This window comes from Gavialis gangeticus, unplaced genomic scaffold (assembly GCF_001723915.1).
Source record: "Gavialis gangeticus isolate Ggan-Ray unplaced genomic scaffold, GavGan_comp1, whole genome shotgun sequence".
Lineage (NCBI taxonomy): Eukaryota > Metazoa > Chordata > Crocodylia > Gavialidae > Gavialis > Gavialis gangeticus.
The window spans coordinates 21,462,589-21,488,615 of NW_017728998.1; the positions used below are offsets into that span (position 1 = coordinate 21,462,589).

At 42.7% G+C, this 26,027-nt stretch overlaps 1 protein-coding gene across 1 annotated transcript in view; it reads left to right on the plus strand.

Moving 5' to 3' along the window:
• Positions 1-12,172: 12,172 nt before the first annotated feature.
• SLC7A10 (solute carrier family 7 member 10) overlaps positions 12,173-26,027 on the plus strand; it is a 97,479-nt gene continuing 83,624 nt past the window's right edge. The window contains exon 1 of the mRNA XM_019505591.1: positions 12,173-12,372. Within this exon, the coding sequence (XP_019361136.1) occupies positions 12,228-12,372 (145 nt within the window). The 5' untranslated portion in view covers positions 12,173-12,227. The remainder of the gene's footprint in view (positions 12,373-26,027) is intronic.

A 26,027-nucleotide genomic window follows, 5' to 3' on the forward strand; every position in this document is an offset into this window, starting at 1 on the left:
CCAGATTGGAGCAGCCCTGGCTGGCAGGAGGCCCAGGGGGTTGGCCTGCCAGCCTGGGGCTGCTCTGATCCAGCTCAACATGCTGCAGAGGGACTGGGTGGGGTGCAAGGGTGCTCCAGTGTGGGGCTAGCCACCAGGCAGCTGGGTCAGCATCTACATGTGCATTGCTGTGCACAAAAAAACACTGCAGCAAGACAGCACTTGTATCTATAAATACTAACCTGCTGCAGAGTTATTAGTTTTCTACAGCTTAATAGGTCCACCTGTGTAGACACTGTTTACTGTAGAGCTAATTAGGCAATTGCAGTAAATCTGTCATGTAGACACGCCCACTGATATGGTCCCACTGTCACTGAAACAGCTCTGAAAAGCCAAATTTATAAGGTGTCAATCCTATCAAGAATTGCCTCTCCCAAATTTCCTTACCAAGGTCACAGGTGATATGATACTGACATTTAGCAGGAGGAATTTACCACTGAATCAGTCATTCCATTCTCCTTTCGGGACAGAAAAGATGTCTTTATAAGTAGAAGGTAACACACTTTGTAGCTTTCTTAGACCAAACTCATTGGACTATCTAATAGCTCTTTGTATTTCTCTGTATTCCCGCCATGTAGTCCTCTCATACTTGTCTATTTTAGGTATTTCAACTCCCCCTTCCACCCTCCCAATTCCTCTCCTTCATGCCAGAGGCTCTCTGTGCCCCCCTCCCCAATACCAGGACCCCTACTCTTCACACTCCAGTAGGGTTAATGTGCATTCCCCCAATTTCTCCAGCATTCTTATTTCTGGGGGAGATATGTCATTCAAGGCATCAGCACTTCAAACTGTAATGGTACAGTGAGTATTGCTGAAATGGGCATGAGGGAAAATGCCGGTTGTTTTTGAAGCCATAGGGTCTGCAAACCAGATGCCACATGCTGTGTCACTAATGCCCTGTTCCAATTTCAACCCAAAATCAATAGGGTTCTACTTTTCCATGCATACAACATACCCTAAAATTCTGGAATTGACTGGATGTGGCATCCAAACATATTGTGTTACCCCAGAGAAATGCCCTCAAATTGCATATAGGCCTTGCTTCTCTCACCCAGTTATGATGATCTAGAACTATCTTGTGCTCTTCATTTCTAAGTGAAACTCAAGTACCAATCTCTCATATTGGCTAACTTATTTCACACTATCTTTTGAGCCTCTAATAAAACTAATTAAACCTAGAAGATGAGGAAATGTAAAAATGAAAGCATGGATGAGGAGAGAACTAATTACTTATTTCCCATTTTGTACTTACATTTCCAGATATCTTGAAAATGTGTTTAATTAGAATTAAATCAGTATATTTATTCTTTTTAAGATACTACCTCACCCCTCCTTCAAAAAAAAAAAAAACAACCCAAAAAATGAAACCAACCTTTCAAAGCAGAACAACATTCTCCCTTTTGGGACCTTTAACAGGCTAAATTCCCCTCTGATCTAAAAAAGCTAAATTGAATAAGTCTGAATTTGTGACCTTCCGAAACTATAAGAAGACAAGAAAGCATTTTAAAATACAAACAAGAATTGAATCCAACTCTAGACTAGTATATTAATAAAAGATATCACCACAAATCATACCACACAAACAAGAGAAGCTGTTGCAATTGACCGAAGGAAATGTTTAGTTTATTTGTTAAACACAATGAATTCTGATGTAGTCAGGTCTGCAGGAGTTGCACTCAAAAACAACTGCTAGCATTAAAAATGGCCCTAATAGTAATATTGAGTGAAAGTATGTACAGGACAAAGTCTGTACCAAACCAAATACAGCAAGCCTACCACACCCTCCACAGGTATTAAAATATACAAGTTAGTGTGATTCCTGAGAAATTAGCCCCCTTCCATGCAAATACTGTCCTCATCAAAGATTTAAAAATCAATGATTTTGAATCACATGATTTGGACTTGCATCATATTATGGAGATGCTAACCTACAGTTAAGCATGTACTTTGCTGACTCCGGGTCTTGGGCACAATCCAGCTCTTGCTGTAGTCCAAGGGCATCTTCCATGAACTTCATAGACATGGACCGGCCTGTATTGGCCATGCACAGGAAGAGGATTAAATATTTTACTGTAAACACAGACTTCAAACAAAACAAATCGCTGCAGACATGTTGCAACACCACTATTCTCAGCCCCCTTTATTCACAGGCAAGCAGGCTACGGTTTGTGGTTGTCTTCTACAGATTGTAGCACTGTTCCAAATTGTACAAATGTTTTTAAATCAACCAAAAGGCCCAATTTTCTACATAGGTTGGCAGTGGATATACGTGCCTGCCTACTATTTGCATGGAATTATTAAATATGCACATTCTGTTTTAGCATTTGTATATTAACAAAGACCAGGGCAGGCAGATTTAGACATATGATACTTATAGATACTTATATCATACTTACATGATACCTATAGATACTTTCACAATCAGATTTTCTGGAAGGAGATGTAAAAGGGAATAAAGGTATAAAATGGGATCTTCCACTACAAATGATCGCCTCTTAGAGTTTTGGGTTCATTAATCAAAAGGCTAGGGTTAGTCTTCACAAAAGGAGTTGCTGATGTCTCATCATCAGGTTTGCTTTCAGGACCTGGCTCATTTTTATGATTGTCCAATATCTCCACCTCATTCTTGAAGTATGGACTGCAAGACTGCATATAGCACCCTACCAATGGTCTCATTAATGCTGTGTACAGAAGCAAGATCACATTCCTTCTTTTACCCAATATACCTCTTTTTATATATCCAAGGGTCATATTAGCCCAGTTAGCCACAGCATTGCAACAAACGCTCACTTAAAGTTGATTATCTACAAGGAGTCACTGCTAAAGACAGAGATTCCCATCCTATTGACAGCCTGAATTCTTTGCCAGATATGGTGGCTTCAGTTTGGTTGTATTAAAGCATCTTGTTACGTTGTGACCATTTAACCAGGCAATTTGTACAGCCAATCCAGAACATGGCCCTTCTATATGGCCCAAGTGTGGGATGGGTTCTTCATATATCCTACTCACCATAGCAAATGTTACCCTCAAAGTCAACACAGTAATCGCTATCGATTCTAGATGTCATGCATCATGTTGGCTCTCAAATAAGTTATTACTAAGTCAACAAATACACAGCTTTGCCAAAAAAAGACATAACCAGGCTATGTCCTCATCTCCAAGCTGTTGCTTATTATGACCCCTTGAATATTTGAAACTGAATTATGTTTCCTTATCAAATATTTTTTCCCCACAACACACACTAACTTGTTTATGTAGGGCTGCTCACGAATGCTGGGGTGCCAGTTTGCTTTTCCTCTTTTCGTTAAGAAAATATCAGGGTTTGTTTTGAGAAAAAAAAAAGAAAGATAAAAGCAACTGCAAGATAGCTATGAGGTGTTGGGGAGGGGAAAAGCATCAAATTCAGGGCCTTCAAAGCTAGCCAGTACAGTTCCACGTTACTATAAGCAACCTCTGCCCTTTCATATATCTCAAACACACATTTTAAACTTTATGGTCATACCCATTTTAAAACTTAACTGCCCAGTTCCATAACAGCTAACAAGTTCCATTATATCTCAATTTTCTTTTTTAAAGTATAACAATTAAACTAACATTGTCTGCATTTTTTTTAATATCAGAAGTAAATGAAATACCCACTCACTGACAACTTTCACTATTTCTGTACATTTCAAAGCATTGAGAAAATGAGGACAAAAATAGCAACAAAAGAGAACACATGCAAGCTTCAGTGCATCCTCTGTGCAGTTGCTATGCAGCAATTGCCTTCCCACAAAGAACTTTGGCTTTTTTGCTTACTAACATTTCGTCATTCAAGTAGATACAGTATGTTCAGATCCAAAGGAGCTGAGAAGAATTTTTTGCTCCCAAGGGTTGTCCAGACTTCTGTTCATTAGAAGTCTACACGCATTTTGAAACACATTTTTTGTAATTATATTAGGTGTAAGATAACAGTGCAACCTCAAGAAGGAAGTAACAAAAGAGGGCTTCCTCCTCCTACAAAAAGCTGAATGAAACAGGCAGGCACACAGCCTAAAAAAAAAAAAAAAAGAACATTTTTTTGGCAGCTAGTGTGGGTAATGCTTTGTCTCTGCTGCTTTTACAACAGGTTTTCTGGCCCACTGCTCTTTCAGTCTCCTGTGTGTCACTATGGATCTGTACATATCAAAAGCTGGTGTCATGAACTGCCTGCTCCTTCAGAGATCTTGAAAATGTGCCTAAAATGCAGAAGGTTAAATCATTGTTCATTAACACCCACAAAAAGAAATAGTTAATTCATGTTCTAAAATGGATTTAGGCAAAGAACATTGTTGCTTCCTATTGTAATTGGCAAAATAAAGTAGTTTTAGAAGATTCAAGACTAAGCTCCACAACTAACCTTGCACACATCAGAACATTTTCAATAGCATTAACAGTAGTCCCTAGTGTAGCCTCTGAAAACAAACCCATGATAGTCACAGTAGCTCTGATCTGGTTGCCTGCCCTATTATAATACCCACTTTACTTAGGAACTGAGCTGAACTCCTTGGCTACTTATAGCAAATGATCATGGGCTAAACACTGGCGAGTACTACACTTATATAGCCACCCAACAGCTTGATGTTGCAGTAGAAGAGAAGTGCAGAAATTGGACATCCCTATTTCAGCTACTCTGGACAGGATTTAGTTCCTCAAAATGAACAACTGTTAGGGCCCTGGCCAGAAACTTCCTTCCTAATGCTGACAGCCTTGGCCATCATCATCCCAAATCTAGCTTTCTGTCTTCAGGAAAATGATTAAGGCTGTCAGAGCAAGGCAGTTGTGGTACCAACCTGCATCCTCAGTCCTGTCAAACTGTCTTGCATATGAGGCAAGAGATGGAAGCAGTGCTGGTGTCACTGATCCATGGTCTCCTGAGCCATGGAGAGAGGCTAGATTCTGTCTACCTTTGATCACAAGGTATTCTTTCCTAATTTCATAGTTAGTAGGGTCGGAAGGGACCTGGGCAGATCATCAACTCTGACCCCCCCGCCATGGCCGGAAAGAGTACTGGAGGACTGAGCCCTGCAGGACCCCACTGCCCACATCCCTCCAGGTCGAAAATGACCCGTCCACCGCCACTCTCCGGGTGCGGCCCTCCAGCCAGTTCCCCCCCCCTTTGACTGTGTAGGTGTCGACACCACAGTCCCCCAGTTTTTTAATGAGAACAGGGTGAGAGACAGTGTCAAAGGCCTTCTGAAAGTCCAGAAAGACCACATCCACTGCTACCCCCGCATCTAAGGATTTGGTGGCCTGGTAACATACCTGGTACGAAGTCCACATCTGTAGAGTCTTCCTAAGTGGGGAGGTCCCTGGATTGTGACCCAATGGCTGGCTTGTGCACTCTGTTCTGATGCCCTTCTTGTTCAATATCCACTATATATGAATCTGGTAGGAGAGATGGGAAGGAAATATAGACTGCTGTTTGGGTTCTTCTTCCTGTTACAGCAGTTTCTGACTGTCTAAACACTTTCCTGGAGGCATTGCCAAAATGTTTCTGTTAGCTTGTTTCTTATTACTAATAAAACACTTGGACTCAAAAAAATAGCAAATAAAATCATGTAGCAAGTCCTGCCTGCTCAAAACCATGGAGCAGGATTCCAAAACTGTGTGTAAGGATCAGCAAACAAAAGCAACGCACTTGGGAATATGCCCCACTTCACCTGGCACAGACCCCTGACCCAGCTGGAATACAAACTACATTCATGCTGCTTTCGCAAACCAGCTTTGGAGAAGCTTATTCAATCCAATGGAATTTTTAAAAAGTCACTTTTTTGATCTGGCATGACAGGTCATTGCCCTACAGTAATAGGAGCAAAAGTGCTGAACAGGAATTTTATCTAATACATAGTACCATAGAAAACATTATAAACACGCGTCGGAGTAGACCAAAAATTCTGTTACAGCAAAAGAAGTTTTGAATGCAATGTATCCTTCTAAAGAACTATGCTGTCCTGTTCAGAAACAAATGTTCTTGACACCATGAAACTGGACTTTGTAGTTCTTCTTCTGGATAAATTGATTTTAAACCCCATTAGATTCTTGGAATGCAGTAAGTCAACTAGTTCCAGTAATGTATAGACTTGTTTCTTTCTTTGTTAACTCTTTACAAAGTTCTGTCTTTTTTAAACATTCTCCTTTGGGCTGTGGCAGATTGTGGTCACCGGGCAGCTCTGCCACAGAAGCTTTCTCTGGTGTGGACTTGACTGGTTCCTAGAAACCAGGAACTTAATTCTAATTTCACTTGAACATCAACTCCCCAGGTGGCCTTGGGCAAGTCACACAAGCCCAAATGTTAAAAAAGTAGCTCTAATTTTGGGTGCCACCTGCAAGTACTTAACATCCAATTTTCAGAGGTGCTGCAAATAACTCATCTGCATTTCCTGGGAAATGCAGGAATTCTGAATCATGTGCTAAACTCAGAAGCCAACAGTTCTGCCATCCAATATTATAGGCTATATTTGAATCTTTGCACCATAATTTCAATTTTTCAATCCCTCACCTACACTATGAGGATAGTAATGCTAATCTCCATACTTGAAAAGTAGAAGTTTTTAAAGTGCTTATATTTTTAAAATAACACAATAAAGAAAGAGCTATTCAAGGTATCTCTTAAAAGTACCTACTGTAGCAATTGACTCAAACTAGCAGTCTGCAGTGTGACAGATCAATCTAAGAACAAAACCTGGCCTTTAAAAACCAATATGTCTTCCTAGGTATGACAGCAGGAGAATAAAACTACTTTTAAGAGTAAAACTATTTGCAATCATTCTGTCGCCTTTCATGGGAATAGTCTACTTCCTGCCTAAAAAGATCTGTCATTTTTCAGCCCAATCTTTGGTGCAAAATTCAAGCAAAATCCAATTGATTTGGTCACAGAAACTTCCTATCCTAGTCCATAGACCTGAGAAGTATGAGGTCTTTGTTTCTTCTAGCACCAGTTCCTACACACCATGTTCAGCTGAAATGTTTAGATCATGAATCACTTGGATGGATGGCCAAAGCCCACCCAAAACCTAATCAGCAGGTTGTCCCACTGCATACCCCGAGAGAATTCTCTCAGGACCTGTGTGTTAGGGAACCCACTGGGCGCTCCCACAGAGGAAGAAAGTGAATAATTGGATCATGAAGCTGGAAAGTTTGGCCTGCTCTGGTTATTGTTCTGAGAGAAGTTTTGATGCTAAAGGGCAGGGATTGTCCAGGAGATGGCTAGTGAATTCACAGCTAGGAAGGGCTTAGGGTTCTCTAGGGTATGACCTGCTTCAGTAAAGGACAGAAGACCCTATGACAGGATAAAGAATTGTGATGGCACAAACCAAGTTATATACATCTCATAAAAACCACTGAGATTGAGGGAACTCCTCTGCAGGCCTGGAATGGCACCTCTGTCTTCCTTCCAGGGGTCTCCGCAATGTTTATGTCCTCAATAGGATGCTGAAGTAAATGAGGAAACCCAGGCTGGCAGAAGAAGCTATGTTAGGAATCATGCCCTCATCCAACATGGTGCCCTGGTCAGGCAACTTGATGTCCACTTTAAGCAACTACATACTTTTAAAAAAGAGGAAAAGAAGCACCAAGGAACAAGTTGTCATCTTGCAGATTTGTCACTTGTGACTTATAGACAGCAAAGCGCATCAGTGAAAAAGGCAGCACACATTAACACGACCGAAGTCACAAATCATGGATACTAACAACATGGTAATGTGGGGGGATTCATTTTTGTCATGAGCTTTTTAAGGAAAAGAACTGGTTGTCAACTCTCTCCCTCTTTCTTTGGTGGTACTTTGAAATCTGAAAGGCCAACCATCCTACACAAGAGCACGAGCACTTGGCCTTCCTCTGCAGAGGGGAAAAAGGAAACATGCTGCGGATAACATCACTGCTTCTGGAGGCATGGGAGGACCTGGAACAGAAGAACTCGGACAGATTTCTGGAATCGAGACTGTGGAAAGGCAGTGGGACCAAGAACTCATGAAGTGCCTATTTGAAATGATTTTCAACAGGTCTCAGCCTTTGCAATGCCAGGCACCTGTGCCATTCCCAACCCAGGCACAAGTCTCTTGCTGCATTACGTCCTTGTGAAAGATTGATCAGGCACAAAGAAGTCTACAAGCTCTTGCTTCTGCCCCTCTCTAATGCACCGCTGTAACCTGCCGGCCTCTTAAGATGTGAAATTCCCTGCGAGTCCCTACAACCTGGATACCTCAAGCAACTACAGGGGCAAATAATCCACGGTCAATTTGTCCCTCTACCAGGCTGTGCCATAAATACTATGGGGAGGAGAACAGGTAGGGCACTGCTGCCAGTAAATTTTTTCCCCTGCTTTGTAGTTTGTTCTTTCATTTTCCTCTTTGCACTCTGGTTTCCAATTTGTCCTTTGATAATTACAAAAGTACATTTACTTTCATTACACAGTTGGCAGCCCTGACTGCGCTGCTCTTCAGGTTTCCCTTCATATATCTGTAAGTTTAATATATTTCTGTGTTTGTGTTAAGCATTTGTCGCTGTCCACCTAATTGTAAGGAAATGGGAAGCTGTGGCTCTGCCAAAAGTTTTTATTAAAGTTTGCAAAACCAGCAAGCAACCTGCAAAACCAAATTAAATGACCCTCCATGACCCCAAACTAGCAAGCACAGAGAGTTACATTTAAATTAATATTTTATTCAGCAAAATCAACTTGTACCAAATGCAATTTGTGGAATTAAATCAGGCACAATGTACCCCACACACATCAGTAGTGCCTTACACCAGGAACTAAAAAAAAAAAAAAAAGCACAACAGGCACTTTAATATCCTGTAACATATTAGTACAACAGGCCCCACTATACACAAAACAGCACGTGCGTTAGCAACACGTTACTCACTGTGGCATGGAGGTAAATGAACAATGGCACCCCTAATGGCCCCCATGACCCAGGAACCCTACTGCTTTCTGGTAGCGCATATCCACTAAGGAGCTCCTAAGAGTTTAGGATCCACTCTGTGTGAAAATATTTGCCTTCAAACTTCAGAGGTGCTGTGCAGGACACAACAAAGCACAATATCGTATGTATGGATGTATGCATCGGATCGTATGTATGCCATCCAAATGAGTTTGTAGGGGCTGGCTTGCCTTCCTTTGACCTTTCAAATACGCACTGTAGCACCATGCTGCAGATAAGACTGTAACTGCATTTTCTGTGCAGCAGCACAGCGTCTACACACTGTCTTGTAAGACATGGCAGGAGAGGACAGCTGGGGTCTTCCAAAAGAGCGAGCACCTTGAAAGAAGTAACTCGGAGCCCCAGGCTGTTCAAGCATGTTAATGCTATCTACTGAGATCCCTGCTGTACTGCTTCTGGTATATGTGGACTGCCTCTATGGTCCACAAAGCCCTGAAAACCAGTGAAGCTCTTGCTTCTATTAACTTATTCACTGGCTCTTTCAGGGAGGTAACAAATAGTCCTAGCACAGCTTGAGAATCCCATCCTCTGTCATCCAGACATTATTTTGGGCATACTCAAAACCTGCCGGGAACTTTCAGGCTAGCATTGCAAACTTTCAGCCCCCTCACCAGGCTGACAGGTGATTTGTCAACACCAAATTGGTTAGCCAGAGACCTTTAGTAGCCCTAGGTATTCATTTTTCAGGCAGAGATAACAATCCATCTCTGCAGCAGGGTGGTCTCCTTCAGCAATATACTGTGGCACCTGAAGGTTAGGTCAAGTTTTACACCCAGACCAAAGAATGCCTTGCTTCCTCACATGGACATCCTGGAGCCTCTATTCTATGTTTATGCAGTTAGCATGATCACGCCACACCTGGTTACTTCCTCTGCCTCAGAAATGCCAGCATGCAGATGGGGATAATGCAACAACCATCACCTCTCTTTTATGCTTCCTTTATGTCCTCTGCATCCAGCCTGGAAGACCCTAGCATCTCCCTGAACGCCACCTCACACAGCTGGGCAAGAACCAGGAGAGATCCATGGCTCTAAACACTGCTACACACACAGAGCTGAGTAGTGTGCTAGGCTAACAAAGCTTTATGTGCTGGCAAACTAAAATAACTCCTGCCCTTAGCACCATTATGGAAACACAAACTGTCCCACAATAACATTCCTAGAAGGGCTCTACTACATGCAGCACTAGGAAACCCAGTGGAGCATACATGGTATGGACTGGGCACAAAACAGTGTGAATGAGAGAAAGACAGCTTGCCTGACTTGCGCTTGCAAGCTACGTAGCAGAGCATGCAGGTGAACTTATCTTCAGCCCCGTTCCCTTCCTTGTTAGTAAAAGACACCGTGAATTAATTTGGGCTTTTACTGACTGACATTGTCAATACCACATTTGAAGAAGGTTATCTACCAAACACATTAAAGCTCACAATCTTCCAGCCAACACCAAAGGAGACACCTTGAGCTCTATGATCTTGCCAACTAATTTCCCATTCTTGAACAAGATCATCAAAACACACAGATACAACCATCAGCTATCCCCAGCTAATCTACCAGACCCCTCTGAGTCAGGCTTCTGGCTAGAACATCGCATTGGTCCCAATAATGTATAACCTTCATAATGGACTGTAATGAAAGACCCTCACCATTGCATTACCAGAACTCTTCTGGGACCTGACACCATCAGCCATCTAACCCTAATTTGTCACATCACACAAATAGCCAAGATTAAGAGAAATGCACCATTTTTTTTTTCAAACCTCCTTTTCAAGTCAGGCCCAGAGAATGATGATGGAAGCCTGCTCCTCCATGGCCAAACTATTTGTTTCTGCTAACATCATTCAATAAGAAAAGGCTGTAGGAGTCCGTTACACAAAACAAACCTAAAAACCTGTTACGATATTCCACATTACCAGAATAAACTACATCTATTGATCCTTTGAAGCTTTTGGCAGAGTGCTTCTATGCAAACAACAAAAAGGGTTTGGTTTTTCTTTTCTTTCCCAATAGTAAGCATTATTGGAGAGACAGCAACATGAAGCTTGAAATAGCCACCCAAGAAATACAACATGAAATATTTAGAGAAGGAAATCGTAATCAAAGCCTGATTTAAAGGCACCCCCAAGGTGAGACTTAGTGTGCGTCATGTGCTGTGACATGGTGCTTACCTGGTGCAGCATGCAGAGGTCCTTGGAAGGAAACCCTGCCTTACCCTGTGTTTGGGAACTGCAGCACTGCCACATCCACCTGGCTAACCTCAGGGATGGGACAGCTCTCCAAGCGCACAGGGACAGCTTAGTGTCGTTTCAACACCATAAGCCACTGTAGACCAGTAGTTCCAGGGGCGGCTCCAGGGGGTGCACTGGGGCACTTGCACCCCCTGCCCCCGTTTGATTCCTGCTCCACCCAAGGTTTAAAACTAACAGCCTGGCCATGGCAGCAGCATTTTGGGCAGTGCTGAGGGGGTCCATTGATTTCATGGCTCAGTGTCATCCACCTGATCCCCTCCATACTCTTCCTCTGAGAGGTGTTAACAACCCTCTCTCCTTTTTAATGATGGTGATGCTCCATCAGTGGAGCCAGCCTGTGTCTACCACCCTGCCGTCTGTTCCCTGCTCCCGGCTACTTCCCAGCCCTGGGGACTCTGTAATGCCTTCCAATGAAGTGCTGTTTGTTTCTGCCTGTCTTCACCTGAATCATCCCTCCCTGGGCCCTGGCCTGTGACAAAAGCCTCGTTTTGCTGGAACAACAGAGAAACACGGGCGCTGCCCCACAGGGGCCCCTACCCCTCACACCCGCACCCACTCTGCCCATGAGCGGTTCTCAGCCCTTTCTTAGACCCAGACCCCCACAGGGAACACCACCTCTTTCTTGTCACTCCTGACTTTGACACTGGAAAGATAAGGGAGCCGTCCTGCTGCGGCACACGGCTCGGCTGCCTTTTTTGGGGGCACCTTTGGGGTGACCATCGCTGTGACCAGCCCCCAGGACCTGAACTTGGGGACGTGAAGCCCAGGGATCCTCCCTCCCCCATGCCCCGGGGCCTGAAGCCCAGGCAGCCCGAGCCCACCGCCGTGCCCCCCGCTCCTCAGCCCCAGCCCCAGCCCAGTGGCCGCCCCCCTCGGCGCGCCGGGCCGGGCCGGGCCGTGCAGCGCATGCGCCTGCCATTGAGCTCCTGCAGCTGCTCGCGGGCCGGGCGGCAGGACCGAGAGCTGCGGCGCGCCGGGGAGAGATGGCGGGGGAGGACCAGCCGCAGCCGCAGCCGCAGCCCCTCGGCAAAAGCATCTCCGCCCCCACGCCGCCGCCGGATGCCGGCGCCGACCGGGTCGCGCTGAAGAAGGAGATCGGGCTGGTCAGCGCCTGTGCCATCATCATAGGTAGGACCAAAGCGGGCGGGCAGGGCAGGGCAGGGCAGGGCACACGTGTGCAGGTGCAGCTCCCACGTCCCGCTCCACCCGCGTGTCCTCCCGCCACGCGTGGCCCTGAGGATGCTCAGGCGCGTGGCGAGAGGAGCGCCGGGTGCCCCTCACAGAAGACAGTCCGGTCTTGTGCTCCTCTGTCCACTCTGGATAGGAGAGCCGATGTCCCCTGTTTTTCTCAAGAACATTTGTTCTGGTTTCGTATCCATAGAGGACAGCCGCACTGCCCTCTCCGACGGCCGCAGGCCCCGGTTGAGATTCCCTGGGCCCGTCGTGCCCCTGAGTCCCGACATCGGGGTACGCGACGTGTCCCGAGGGCGGCGCGGATCAGCGGGCGAGCTGGCGGGGAGCCCGAGCCTGCTCCGCTCCTTAAAGAAAGGTTGCAATACTAGCAAAGACCCAAAGTGGTGAGCCGGGACGCCCAGCCTTGTCAGCCACACTACTTCAGGAGCACCTTTTGGTACCAAGCCTGACTTTCCAAGTCGCCTCTCTCTTGCCAGTCCAGTTTCAGAAGTGTAATGCTCGCGGGGTTAACTGCTATGAAACTCAGCACATGACCCTAATGTGCTAGAGATGTCTTCCACCTCCTGAGACAGTGCTGTATGAACCCAGCAGAGCAACTTGAATGTTTTCAGTCCTGATATCCTGGCTGTATTGAAACCCCATTCTGTTTTGTGGTGGAGATTATTTCTCGCAATGCGGGCTAGCTTGTACTTGTTTCCAGAGTTCTTGCATTGTACCGTTGCAGTTAGGAGAGGAAACAGCATGCCTCACAGATTTAGAAAGTGAACCTGCTCCATACACCAAAAGTCCACAGTCCTTTCCACCCTTTTTTATGCATAACGCTGCTAGGCATGAAAGGAGATCATTCACTTTACCAGGATTCCCCCCACACACACATTTTACAAAATTATTAACACCACAGCTAGAAGTTAAATTAGTATTGGGTTAACAACTCCTGGTGAATTATGAACTATCAGTGAAATCAAGCCAGTCTGAACCTCAGCTAGTTGCAGTGTTTTCCTTGACCCATCAGCGTGCTGCACACAAGTCCTGTGGTAGTGCTAAAGTTTAAGAATATCTTTACTACTTTTCCAGTAGTCGATTATTGTTATATGAATTTTCGATTCATTTATCTCAACTCATTTTAGCAACTTGAGCAGTGTGTATTGAATATTAAAGCAGCTAAATGATAGACAGTCATTTGTTTCTTTCGATAAGTGTATGTAATCCAAACGGATACTAATGAGATTTACATACTTATATCAGTACAGAATCCTACAGTATCCTTAGCACCAATCCTATAAGCTTTAGTCAAATAAAATAAAGAGACTGTTCATGATATGTCTTCAGGACTGGTCTTTTTAAATATAATTTGTACAGTGTCCCATTCAATTAACCATCTTCATTCTGGGGCTATTTAATTTAATGGCTTGATTCACTACCTATTTTTATTATGGAGTTCAAAATTCCTCAAATTCTTAATTCACTTGAAAAGTATGTTTGGATGAAGCCTCAAGTATGAAGGCCAAATGAAAATAAATTTGCAACTTATCTCTCTTTTGGGCAAGATGTAAAAGTTGGGTCCTTACCACCTGTAATTATTAAGGGCCCTGTGGCATTAAAAAGCATTAACATTATTTGTGCAAGAGCTAGGCCATTCGACTTGTACCTCGGCCAGACTCCAGCCTGAGTAATTATATTTTACTTAAACTCCTGATACTGTTCTTATTCATGTCCTGCTCTCAACTCTTGTGCAGTGTTGCTATGTTCTGTTCAACTGCTTCTGTGTCTGCCTCACAATCATTTTAGTGGTAGTGAAGTGACTGCTATAGACCTTATTAAACTTCTTCTGTTGGACTACATCAGTAGTTCTCAACATTTTGGCCCTGCGGGCCAGAAGAATGGTACAGGGCTCGTCTGCAGGTTGGAGTAGACCCTGTGCACTGGGACTGGGCCCTGCACCACCCTTGCATCTGGACTGGGCCCCAGGACCCTGTACTGCCCTTTTTTGGCCCCATGCATCAGGATAAAAGCCCTGCACCACTCCCATCTAGCCACATGTGCTGTGATCAGGGCTATGGGGCCCTCCACCACCGCCACATACCAGGATCAGGGCTCTGGGGCCCCATGCCTCCTCTGCCCAGCCCCATACACCCAGATTGGGGCCCCACACCACCTCTGCCTTATCCTAGTGCCAGGATTGAGGCTCCAGGACCCCATACTGCCTCCACTAAGCCCAGTGGAGCCCATGCTGCCCCACGTGCCTGTTCTAGCATGCACAGCAACAGCCTGTAGAGCTCCCTATGTACTCACGAGAAGCCCTGCAGGCCGGATACACCAGGGGCTGAGCACCCCTGGAGTAGGTAATTAGACCCATCAGTCACCTACACAGAGGAATAAAAGCTAATGCTTACCCTTTATACCTAGCTCAGATTTTGACCTCGCCACATTGGAGTGTGCGTGTGTGTGGAGCAGTGTCCCATATTTTCTGCTGTGAGCAAATGGATAATGGAGAAACCCTGGTTTCTCCCCTTCCCCACATTCTCTCAAAAGTCAAAATGGAATAGCTGTGCAGGTGTATCCACACATGCCTGCCTCTCTTCCAGAGCAAGGGAGGTGGTAGGAGTAATTGTGACTGAGTTATGTCCCATTATTCTGCTCCTGGAGGGGTTACAGCAGCTGTATACTATCCCTGCTAAAAACAGGCCATAAGGCTATAGTGTATAAATCACTCTGAACCTTGATAAAGTTCCTTGGGATCTGTCCTGATCTCTGTCCTGGGAGATGATGGCCTGGAGTGTAAGTGGGAGAGAAAGAGAAACCAGGCCCAGGGGTGAGCTTTACTGGTGCTTAGGGACAGAAACCACATATGAACATCCCCGCCCTCCTACTGCATTATTGATAATGACTACTTTTAGGGCTGGAGCAAATACAGCAGTGAAGACAGAGACAAAGTAATAAAACCATGTCTCACTTTTCATCATACAAACTCCATCCTGATAGTATAATTCCCTTAGTGCCAAATACAGCTGTTCAGACATCAGGAGAAAGTCATGTTGAGATGGACTTGGAATTTATGAGTTATTTTAAGAAATAACATAATGATGGGGATTCTTCATTGACTTTTTTATTTTGGAGTCTTTAGAGTTCCCTTGGATTATGTTTTCACATTTTCTTTGCAACTATAAGGGCTAGAAACTTATTTTTTAAAATGAAATCTCAACCTTTCAAATAATCACATAAATCTGGTAGTTTCCTAAAAACCCCAGCTATCACATCTCCCAAGACTCAACAACACTCCAGGAGTTAGCAACACTAGACTGGGTGACTTGGTTAATGGACTGTCTCCTCCTCATGCCTTCCCACAAACTGCCATGTGGGCACCCTGAACCTACTGGGTTCCTTGTGTCATGCTGTCTCAGCTTCACCCTCAGCAGGGGAGGAATCTGCCCCATACTAGAAAATCATGAAGGCACTGTGCATGCTTAGTGTTTTCCCTGACCTCATCAATAAGGGCCCAGTTGGCATTTGGGTTTAGTCACAATGGAAATAGCTCTCAAAAAGCAAAGAAGGTTCCCAGCAAGTTGCAAAGTATTCACAGTTGCTGTACAACCCACATGGACCACAGAGCTCCTGCAAGTTCTGCTGTTATCATCTTCCAGACAGTTGTTTAAATCGGTGTCACTTATCCAGACCATGGGGCTAGAAGGTTGAGTGGCACAAGCTCAGTCCATACACTGGATCCAGCATGGGGTCAGTGCACCCACCTGACCCAGCACACCAGTTCCAGCTGTGCAGTGACCTTGGGTATCAATGCAATCTAGTACTCGGGGCCACATCATCTAAGCTAAGTACAGACAATTAAAAACCATGAGGCTGAATCAATTCAGTCTCTGCAAGTTAGTTTAATCTCTGCAGCTTAGACTGAGAAACAACTGGACAGACATTCATTTTTAATTCAGGAAATGCATCCACATACCTGCAGTGGCTTAGGCGAGAGTCCAGGGGGCGCTAGAGCATGACTCTCTGGCATGTAGCCAGCATGGGCTGTGTGTTCGTTTCCTCTTCCTGCTACCCCAGAGGTCTCTGAGGTTTGCAGTCCAAAATCACAACGGCAGGGCTCTGCAGGGTTGATCATCACTTCTTCCTGTTTCCAGGTGTCTCTGGGATTTGTAGTCCACAGTTGCATCCAGCAGTAAGTTTTTAGCAGGGCAGGTCAGCTCTGTACTGGGGGAAGGAAAGTTTAACTCCCCTCCCTGGCCCAAGACCCCGCCTGGGGTTTGCCTGGGCAGCAGAGACTCACCCCAACCTTTCTCTGCTGGAGCAAACAGTACAGCCCAGCTCAGCCCAGGACTGCAAAGCATCTGGGCTGCTGGGGGACTGTGATTTAACTTGAACCAGGAAGGGGTCTGGGAAAGAAGTTTCATAAACCAGTTTGACCCAAGTCTGATATTACATTCAGCCAGGTTTATCTTAAACCATTTTCAGCTATTTTGAAATTATTTTATGTGCACTGAACTTCTGTTCTGTTACAGGTTTAAACCAGTTTCTGATCACTTTAATTGGTGTATGTGCATCTTCTGTCCCTAGCCAAAGGGTCCAAAAAGTTGTCAGAAGGGGAGCAGCAATTCATGCTGCTACTGCTCTCCCACCACCAAATTTCCAGACCTGAGGGGAGGTCCGTGGGCCAGATGACATGACCTTGAAGGTCGGAACTGGTCCATGGGCTGGAGGTTAAGCACCAAATAAGGTTCAAATAAGTTGAAATGCTAATTGTTATAACTGATAGCAATAAAATGGAGGTAATTGTTAAATGACAGAAAAAGCATTCAGGGGAGTATGGACTTGTCTGCAAAAAAACTTATTTTGTGGTAACTGCATCTCTCTAATTGGTACCAGCACAATCCCCTTGTGTGGATGTCCTGCACAGATGTTAAGAGGGGTTGGGACCCTAAAGCTTTTTAAGCCAGTAATGAACAACTGCCAGCAGTCACATGAATCTGGTAGCTAGTGGTTTTAGTCACGGTTATAGTAGTTTCCACAGCACAAGGGAGCCTTATGCCTTCTGCTTTTCCATGGATTCCTGGCATAATATTTGCCAGGAGGAGATATGGGGATTTTAGCGTGCCAATCCCCTGCATGACTCGTCCCCTTCTTTTCTCTCCCTCTGCATACTCCACCCCAAAGAGCACTCAAGAGGCTTCTAGGATGAGTGAATAAAAGAGATAACAAATCTTGAATTCTTCCTGGGTAGAGCATCACAGTTTCTGCAGGAGGAGCAGGGTGGCTTCTCCTCAGCCACCACAAAACTGATTGTAGCTTCATGTTTAGGGCCCGTTCCTGGGAGATGGGAGATGCAGAAGAGAGGATTGAACCTACGCTCTGGACATTGTCTACCACTCCCTGGACAAGTGCCTTAACCTCTTCCTCCTCCTCCTCCTGTTTTGGCCATGTTTTAAAAGCAAGTGATGTCTCATTATGTAGGGAGCTGAATCCTCTCCATGTGCATTAGGCATGCTCTGACAATACCTGCTGAGTCAAGACCTTCAGGATAGGAATGCTTAGTTTCTGGAACCCTGTTAGGCTTAGACATGAGCAAGGGGCAATTCTGGACATGTGCAGGGGTGGAAATCTAAGCTCCTGGGGGCTGTTAAAGTAGAAAAGGAAGGCTTTTGAAACCTATAAAGTTTGGTGCCAATCATGCTAGATGGCAGCTGAACAGGAGGGGTTTGCATCCTAGCCTTGTACTTGCATAGAATTCAAGTGTCTATGTGCTACTTTACTCATTTAAATGCTCTGTCAAACCTAGCATTTCTATTACAGTATTAAACAAATTTGAATTTTAACATTTTAGAAAGCATTCCTTCTTTGTCAGTGCAAGCCCAAAGGAGACCGCGTTCCATTTCATCATATGTCAACCTCATAGGGATGTGCCAAGATTTTGAATACCAGCTTAACAAAATTTCTAACATTTGGAAGATTATTTTTTGCAGCAAATACATCCAAAAACATACTCCAGAAATGGTGCTCTGTCTTCTCCCTTCTCTGGTAAACCATCTTCAGTGCCATAAAATGTCAAAATGTAGAGCTGATTCTACTTAGCTGCAAACAATGCAAACCACCATACAAGTAAAAAATAACTACTTGGAATAAAACTTGTAAGTCCAAATCACCACCAAATCCATGAATGTAAACAATAACAAAAAAACATAAATTGTAATTTAAGCTCTAAGGTGCCGACATTGCATCTTCATCATTTAATTGCAGAAACTGGATAATGGCATACATCGATTTTATAAACAGTTACAACCACAGACATGCACAGCATTAGTTAAAGGAGGGCCCAAGGGCCCAGATATTATTTAAATAAGGTAGAAGGCATCTTAACAAGTCTGCAAATCTATTACACTCACTACATTTTGTCCAGAAAAAATAATTTCTACATCTATTGCATCTAAGCCCCAAATAATCCAAGTGACAGAAATGAATTAAGTTTGGCTTTCAGAAAAAATCTAGTCAGTAAAATATGATGATACTTTATTTAAAATGCTGCAGGAGATTAAAATTTGTTACCAGCTGCAGTTCCCTCAAGAACTTCAGACATTAGATCAGTTGGCCTTTACTACCAGATAGATAAATAGATTCTGCTGCATTTTATTCCTAGCTTTAGTAAAAACAACTAGAAAGTGATTCCAGAATCCCTTGCTCTGCGTGCAAATTTCCTACATATAAGTACTATATACACACACCTGTGGCAGTACATACCAATGCCTCAAGCACTGCAGTCCTCCAAATTTCATTGTCATTTTAAAAGTGTATTTTCTTAAGTCTTCTCCATAGTGAGTTAAACACAATAATCCGTATTTTAGGACTCCTAAAACAGAAGCTTTCCACACACGGATTTGCTTTGCTTTGCTTCACAACAGAAGCAAACTTACCCAAATGATGGAGAAACCTTTTCCGGAGTAGTAAACACTGGGAATAACTAAAGGTAATAGCAGCGTCATATTTTTCGAATTACTGACTGATCAAACTCCCACTCCAGCCATCATTTCACTGTTTGATCCTTCTGAAAAGGTAGATCGTTGCATCATTTTTAAATGCTAGCCTTCTTCAAAATTCTTACTGATTTCAACAGAATAGGATTTTACCTCTGGAACATATCTTTTCACTCTCCATGCGAGTTGAGAAGAGAATATGCTTCAGTCCTTTTTAATATTGCCAGTATTAAATATTTAACTGGTAAGTGCTGTAGAATAGAAAATGTAACACAGAATATTTTTCCCAAAAATTGTTAAAAGAAATTAATATACTATTATTAACTTGCATGCATTACACAGCAAGCCAAACAAATATAAATTAGGCTGTTTATAAATCCTTATAAATTGGGGGTTTCTGTAGAAGACCTTGCAAATCCTTAATTGTAGTTGATTACAGAACACAGTATGTCTTTCTAGTAGTTCAAACCCAATCATACAGTAATGCAGTAGGTAGAAAGTGTGGTATTTCCAAAGTATTGCAAACAACATAATGTAAATATGTGAAGAATTATGAAACATAAGCGAACATCTCCCATATGTTATTCCAGCTTGTTTGAAATAAGGTATCTGTAATTGGAAATAAAAATAGCTTTTAAGTTTTCATTTTGTTTTCTGAATATTTCTTAATTTAAGGAATTGAAGGTAGAGTCAAGTACTGACACAGTGAAAGTGATTATACATAAGGATAAAATACCATCATTAAATGCCACTGGGTATATTTGAGAATACTGTAATAAATCCATGGCCTCTCAAAATTCTGTTTGTTCCAATGATCATTTGAAACTTCAGTTTCAACTAAGTGACCTCAGTTTTTCCTCTTTCAAAAATGTAGCCTTCTTCTACCTTGTGAGCTAAAGGAGGATCTCTGTTTGTTGTTATCCATTGAATTGATATGTGACCAATTCTGATTCCATCCTGCAAAGGGCATGCATCCTAGCCAAACCATTATGATATCCTGGTCTTTTGTCAGTTCCCTATACGGGGGGTTTTACTACTCTACTCTGTCCAGCTGCTAAATTGTGTTCTGAGACAGTCTTACAAAAGTTTCCTATTATTTTTACATGTAAGCAATCACATAGTTTCCATAAGGATGTTAATGTTATCATGAATGGGAAATTGGCTTTCCGTGGGACTCTCTTTCAAACTATGGCCTGAATTATGTAGGGGTTTGAAAATCTTTGTCCTGTGCTGCCTGAGACCTACTAAATCAGTATAACAAATAAATGTACAGAAACTCAAAAGAATGGTTGATTCAATGCATGATACTTTGAGGGTGATATAGAAAGGCCAAAACCCCAGCTTTCCATCCCAATACACTTTCTTCTGTCCTGCCTCATGGGCACCTTTTTAAAAAACTCTTCATGCAAACAAACTACCAGGAGCTTGGAGAGGATTGCCTCACAGGTCACGTCAGGTTGCGGTAGAGAACACCTTGATTGGGTATCCCTATGTAACTTCAAACACTAAATACAAAAACTTTCTGTTCCAATCCAAAGAGAGACCATTTCTTAATGTCTGCAGAGCTGAACACTGTGTTTGTAGGGGCAACAAATCTTTGTGGCAATTCATCTCTGCTACAGAATTTTGGAAGCAGTTTCCGTAAGAGGATGCTAATTGGTCTCTCTCTGTTTATAACATGGTCACATCCAATGAAAGCAGACCTATTCAGGGTTTCAGATATTAATAACCTCTTGAAGTGCTCAGTTATATTGTAAAATAAGATTTGCCAGTACTCCCTTAGGTTAAATTCATACAGTTTGAAGAGTAATTACTTGTGTTTCGATCTTCTATTAAGTCACTTTTACAACTATTGCATAATTGTTTGAATTCCCACTTGGTATCTTTTTAATAGGTGTCGAAGTCTAAAAGTGATCATTTTTAACTGAAGAGTTATTTTATGAGTGTTTTCTGTAGTTGCTTAGATGTATACACTTGAGATTCTTAATCAAAAGAATATTTTCTTTGCAAGCACAGGTGCACCAGTCACATTATGACAGCTTTTCTCACTGACTTCAGTGAGCATTTTACCTACATATTGACTGAGCCAAAGCAAAAAAAGTAAAATCAGGACTCAGGCCAATATAATTTCCACCACAGACCACTATTAATTAAAAAGACATCAGAATTAAGAATTAGAAACTCCAACATAGTTAATGTGACACTAAGTCTCCCTTTCAAAATTTACTGTTCAGTTAAACTTACAAAATGCCCATACAACTTTACATGCATATTACATGGGTCATGTGCAATACAAATTGGGTCGTTGTGTACAAATATGCAGTTAAGCATCTGGTAAACCATTTGTTCATGTAAACAAATTTGCTGCAGAGCAGCATTCACATTTTTGCCCCTATTGCTAATTTTATAAATCAGTTTCTTTATAATATACATTTATGAAAAACAACAAATTAAATCAGCGTGACACCTTGCTAAAACTTATCTGAGCTCCTTTTTTGTTGTTATTTTTTACTGATCATGATTCCTTAGTATACCTAGTTATACATCCACCTGTAAGTCCGATTGGTTTCAGAGCCTCTTATATGCATGACAATTCTGTGCATCCGTTTCAGAATGACGGTGACCAAACTGGCTGTTCAGTGGCTTGTGGGCAACGTGTGTGTTTTGTTCTGACCCTGGTTGTTTCCAGAACACAGATGCTCACATCACGCAAAAATATCATACACACCCTCCTCCACTTTTGAACCCTCCCTTCAAATCATTAACCAACAATCTTATAGGTATTAGTAGTAGAAGGGTAAAAAACTGAATGAGTAAAGTGACCAAAATACCATTCCTCTTAGGGTGACATTAATTGGGAAACCTGAGAAAGCACACACCTCTGTTTCCCTTCCTATTGTATCTGCCCATGCTGATGAACACAGACACATCTACTCTGCATCTCAGTCCATTTTTCAGCCTTGCATCTGGTCACAAACAGTGCTTTATTTTTAAATAAAGGAATGGTGTTTTCCTGACTTTGTTCCTACTCTCCCTTGGCAGCCACTGCATGAAAGCTGTGGCTTTACTCAGGTATCATTTCTAGGGCAGTGCCCATGGGAAGGCATCAAGTTAGCTGAGATAATTGAACTACATGTAGCCAAGTTGGGAATTTTTCCCTTTGTTTGGCTATTCACAGAAATCTCTGCCTAAAGACTTCCTGTACCTGGCAGCTTCTTCTCCCAGCACAAAACCTGTTTGTTTCCAGACACACCTCAAATCCTAAAGACTGCTTTTTAAAATCAGGATCCAAGAACCTAAACTGATATTAACCCAAAAGTCTTTTCAGGCAATCATAAAAGGAAAATACTTGGAACTGACAGTGGCTTTCATATTTATCTCTCTCATCAGGAAAAAATAGAGACTGACCAAGAAGGAAAAAAAAAGTACTAATACCAACTACTTGCTGGAGCCTTTCCCATCCAGGTCTTTTACCAACCACTGCAAAAGACAAAGAAAACTACACTTGCACCTTCTTTCTACACTTCAGGATGAATATTCACCTGAGCAATAATAAGATTTGTTGTCATGACTTGCAGTAAATTCTGCTTTTGGACTGTGATTTCAGAGGCATATAAAGTATAAAATGCTAAATTACAAATGATGATTAAATATGGGTAGACAGCAAAATGTTTATTATATATTATTCTTCTTCTTTAATGATCAGTAACCAGAGCCTGTTACTGATTTTTACAAAATATTCTGAGATCTTAAGTCATAGGTTCAGATTTACAAGTACTGAATGTTTATACCCAAATTTACTCCAAAGAACACCTGAGAAGCACTGTATTTTTTTTGGAGTGACATAGTATGTCCAGTCTTGTGCAGTTCTTCTCTATAGCCAATTGTAAAAGGAACCTGGTGTTCTTGACAGGAGAATTAAAGGTTGTTCTGGGTTGGAAAAAAACTTGGAAAGGCCCCCCAAAGTTTGGTTCATGAGTGAATAATGTGTATATACCACCACTCTACTGAAGAAAATGTAGGAGTAAAGTCTTGCCATAGAAATACTTATGGCTGTACCTCCCTGCACTGATTTATTAGTGTCACTTAAGGTAAATATGGATGGAATGGAGAATGTGTTTTAATTCCCTAGCAAGCTGAAACATAGCAAAGTTCAAATTAAGCTTGGTAACATGCCAGGGAAGTCCTGCAAGTTCTCTGAGCTAGAAGCTCACCTCTGGGATCTAAAGTGGGTTACACGGAGGGATAAAAAGGGCCCTAATTAGAGATTCCTGGCAGGAAAAAAGGAAAAACAAAACAACTTAACGTTACAATTTTCCTAATTGAGTCTCACAGTACACAGAAAACAATTTTGTTCGTCTGTCCGTGTGCCTTCCTGCCACAGTCAATTTCCATCCAGAACTCGGCATACAGAGTGCCCGATGCACCGTACAAAAAACAAGAACCAGAACAGTGGGGGGGAAGGCTTGTTGACATGACCACATCTTTTCCATACACTTCTCTCGGAGGATAACAGAATACAGTGGGTATTCGGTGTTGATCTTAGTTGTGATCCTTTTAGAGACTCAAAGAGTTGTTTATATTATTGGTGCTACTTAAGGGAAAGCCTGTAGCATGTTTAACACAGCTCTGTTTCTAGTTTATTAGTTGGCAGGTGTTGCATGCAGAATGACTGATTTCTGTTTTCTTCCATCCTTCCCAGCTTGTAAAAACTTGTAGCTGTGCAGAATGTAACCACTAGATAAGACAGCTAAAAGAAGAGGTTTTCTGTTTTCTTAGGTGTGCCCCGAAATCTCGTGGAGTGCTCCGTATTTACGTGCATTGTGCGGATGGTCAGAAATTTGGATACTTTAAAATGGAAGCTCTTGTTGGATAGACAAGAAAACAGGTAGCATCCTTTGATAATGTGCTACTACTGGTCTGGCAGTACAGTGCCTGCTTTCAGTACTTCCATAAATCTCCACCCGTGTTCCCTTTTCCTGTGCCTTGCAGCTCATTTCCTTCTTGCATAATGTAGCCTTTTCTGTTGAGAAAGTCTGTCTTCTTTTGTTTTGGCAGCCTCACAACAAGTAGAACTGGTTAGGTTGAGGTTGGCTCTTTTTTTTAGCACCAAACTTTTCATATAAAGTCTCCATTTTTCTTTCCTACAAGCTGTCACAACTTCTTTTTTCATCCCAGTGACAATGGCATTAATATCGTTGCAGAACATCAGTCAAGGCCAAAATGCCCCAATTTGAACCTATACTAACAATATTATTGTTTTTACTGCTACTGAAAAAGAAATCCATCGGTCCTGTAAAGGAGGGACATAGCATCTCTAGGAGCACGCCATGAAGCCAAGAATACAAAGTCCAGTGTACACTTAGCTCTACTTCTTATGAAGGGCAAAATACTGAAAATACCTGGATCCTGCTTTCCATAAAGCTCAGGAAAAATAGGTAAATGTGTTCTCTAGCTTGCCTAAGTCTCAACAAAATCCCTTTATTCATTTTTGGCTCACTTTTGAAGTTGTTCTCCTGGCACTAACCTCCATGGGAGCTTTTCCTGTCAGTTTTACAGGACTGAACCTTGAATGTAAGATTAGGTAAGTGGCTATGGCCAAAATTGTTCACATAGCCAAACAAGTTTCAGGCTGGCAGGACTTTTACAGTAACAGAGTCAGCACCTTCTCTTCCTTTTGTCAAAGGCCAAAAACCATGAGCTTGACGCGCTCAACATTTCATAGACTAGACCTCAAGATACCTCCAATTTTACCAGACCCAGATTTCCTGTGTGACATGCTGTGTTACCCAGTATCAATACTATTTATCTGAAAAACAAATACATTTAGCAGCAGCATTGCATACAGTTGTGTCCTGGCTTGAGTTCCACCAAACTAATGAAGAGAAGAGAAATCTTGTGCCATTCCATCGCATTGCATGTGCTCATTGACATGACCACTACACATCTTAAATACATTATTCTTGCCCAAGGAAAAAACTAACAGGCATGAGGAACTGCAGTGTGGTCAAATCTAAGTCAGAATGTGGGTGCTCACTTTAACACTGTCTTGACAGAAGCAATAGGCCTGTCTCTGCTGCAGGGAAAAATTTGACTTCAGGATTAGCATCCAGTGTTCAGATTCCTGAATGTAGTGTTTTCAGAAATACCCATAAGCCGTGTGCAAGTTATTCCCTCTGTGAGAAATTCTCCTCAAATTTAACAATCAGAGCAAAACATTTCAGGGCAGATTTTCAGAGACATACCTTGGAATTACCCATATTTTTTTGCATACTGCATGTCCTATAAAACACACACATTGTTTCTGGAAGGCAGAATGTAGAAAAGAGAGTGACGGCCAACTGTGTGACACAGAAAAAGTCCACCTGGAAATACAGACTGTCTAGAAAGTGTGGCATCCCAAGAAACGGCCTGGGTAAGGTACCAAGAACTTTCTGGTGTGGCAGGACAGCAACAGGATTAGGCCCTAGACCCTTGCAAGGGCAGTAGTAAGACACCTTTTGCTCTGTTGTTTTTAAAATTAGCTTAGAGTCTAGGAAGTAGTAAGACTGTTACTTCTTTACTGTAACTAGTTCTTGATATCAGTTCCTATAAGTAAGATAGTTTTCATAC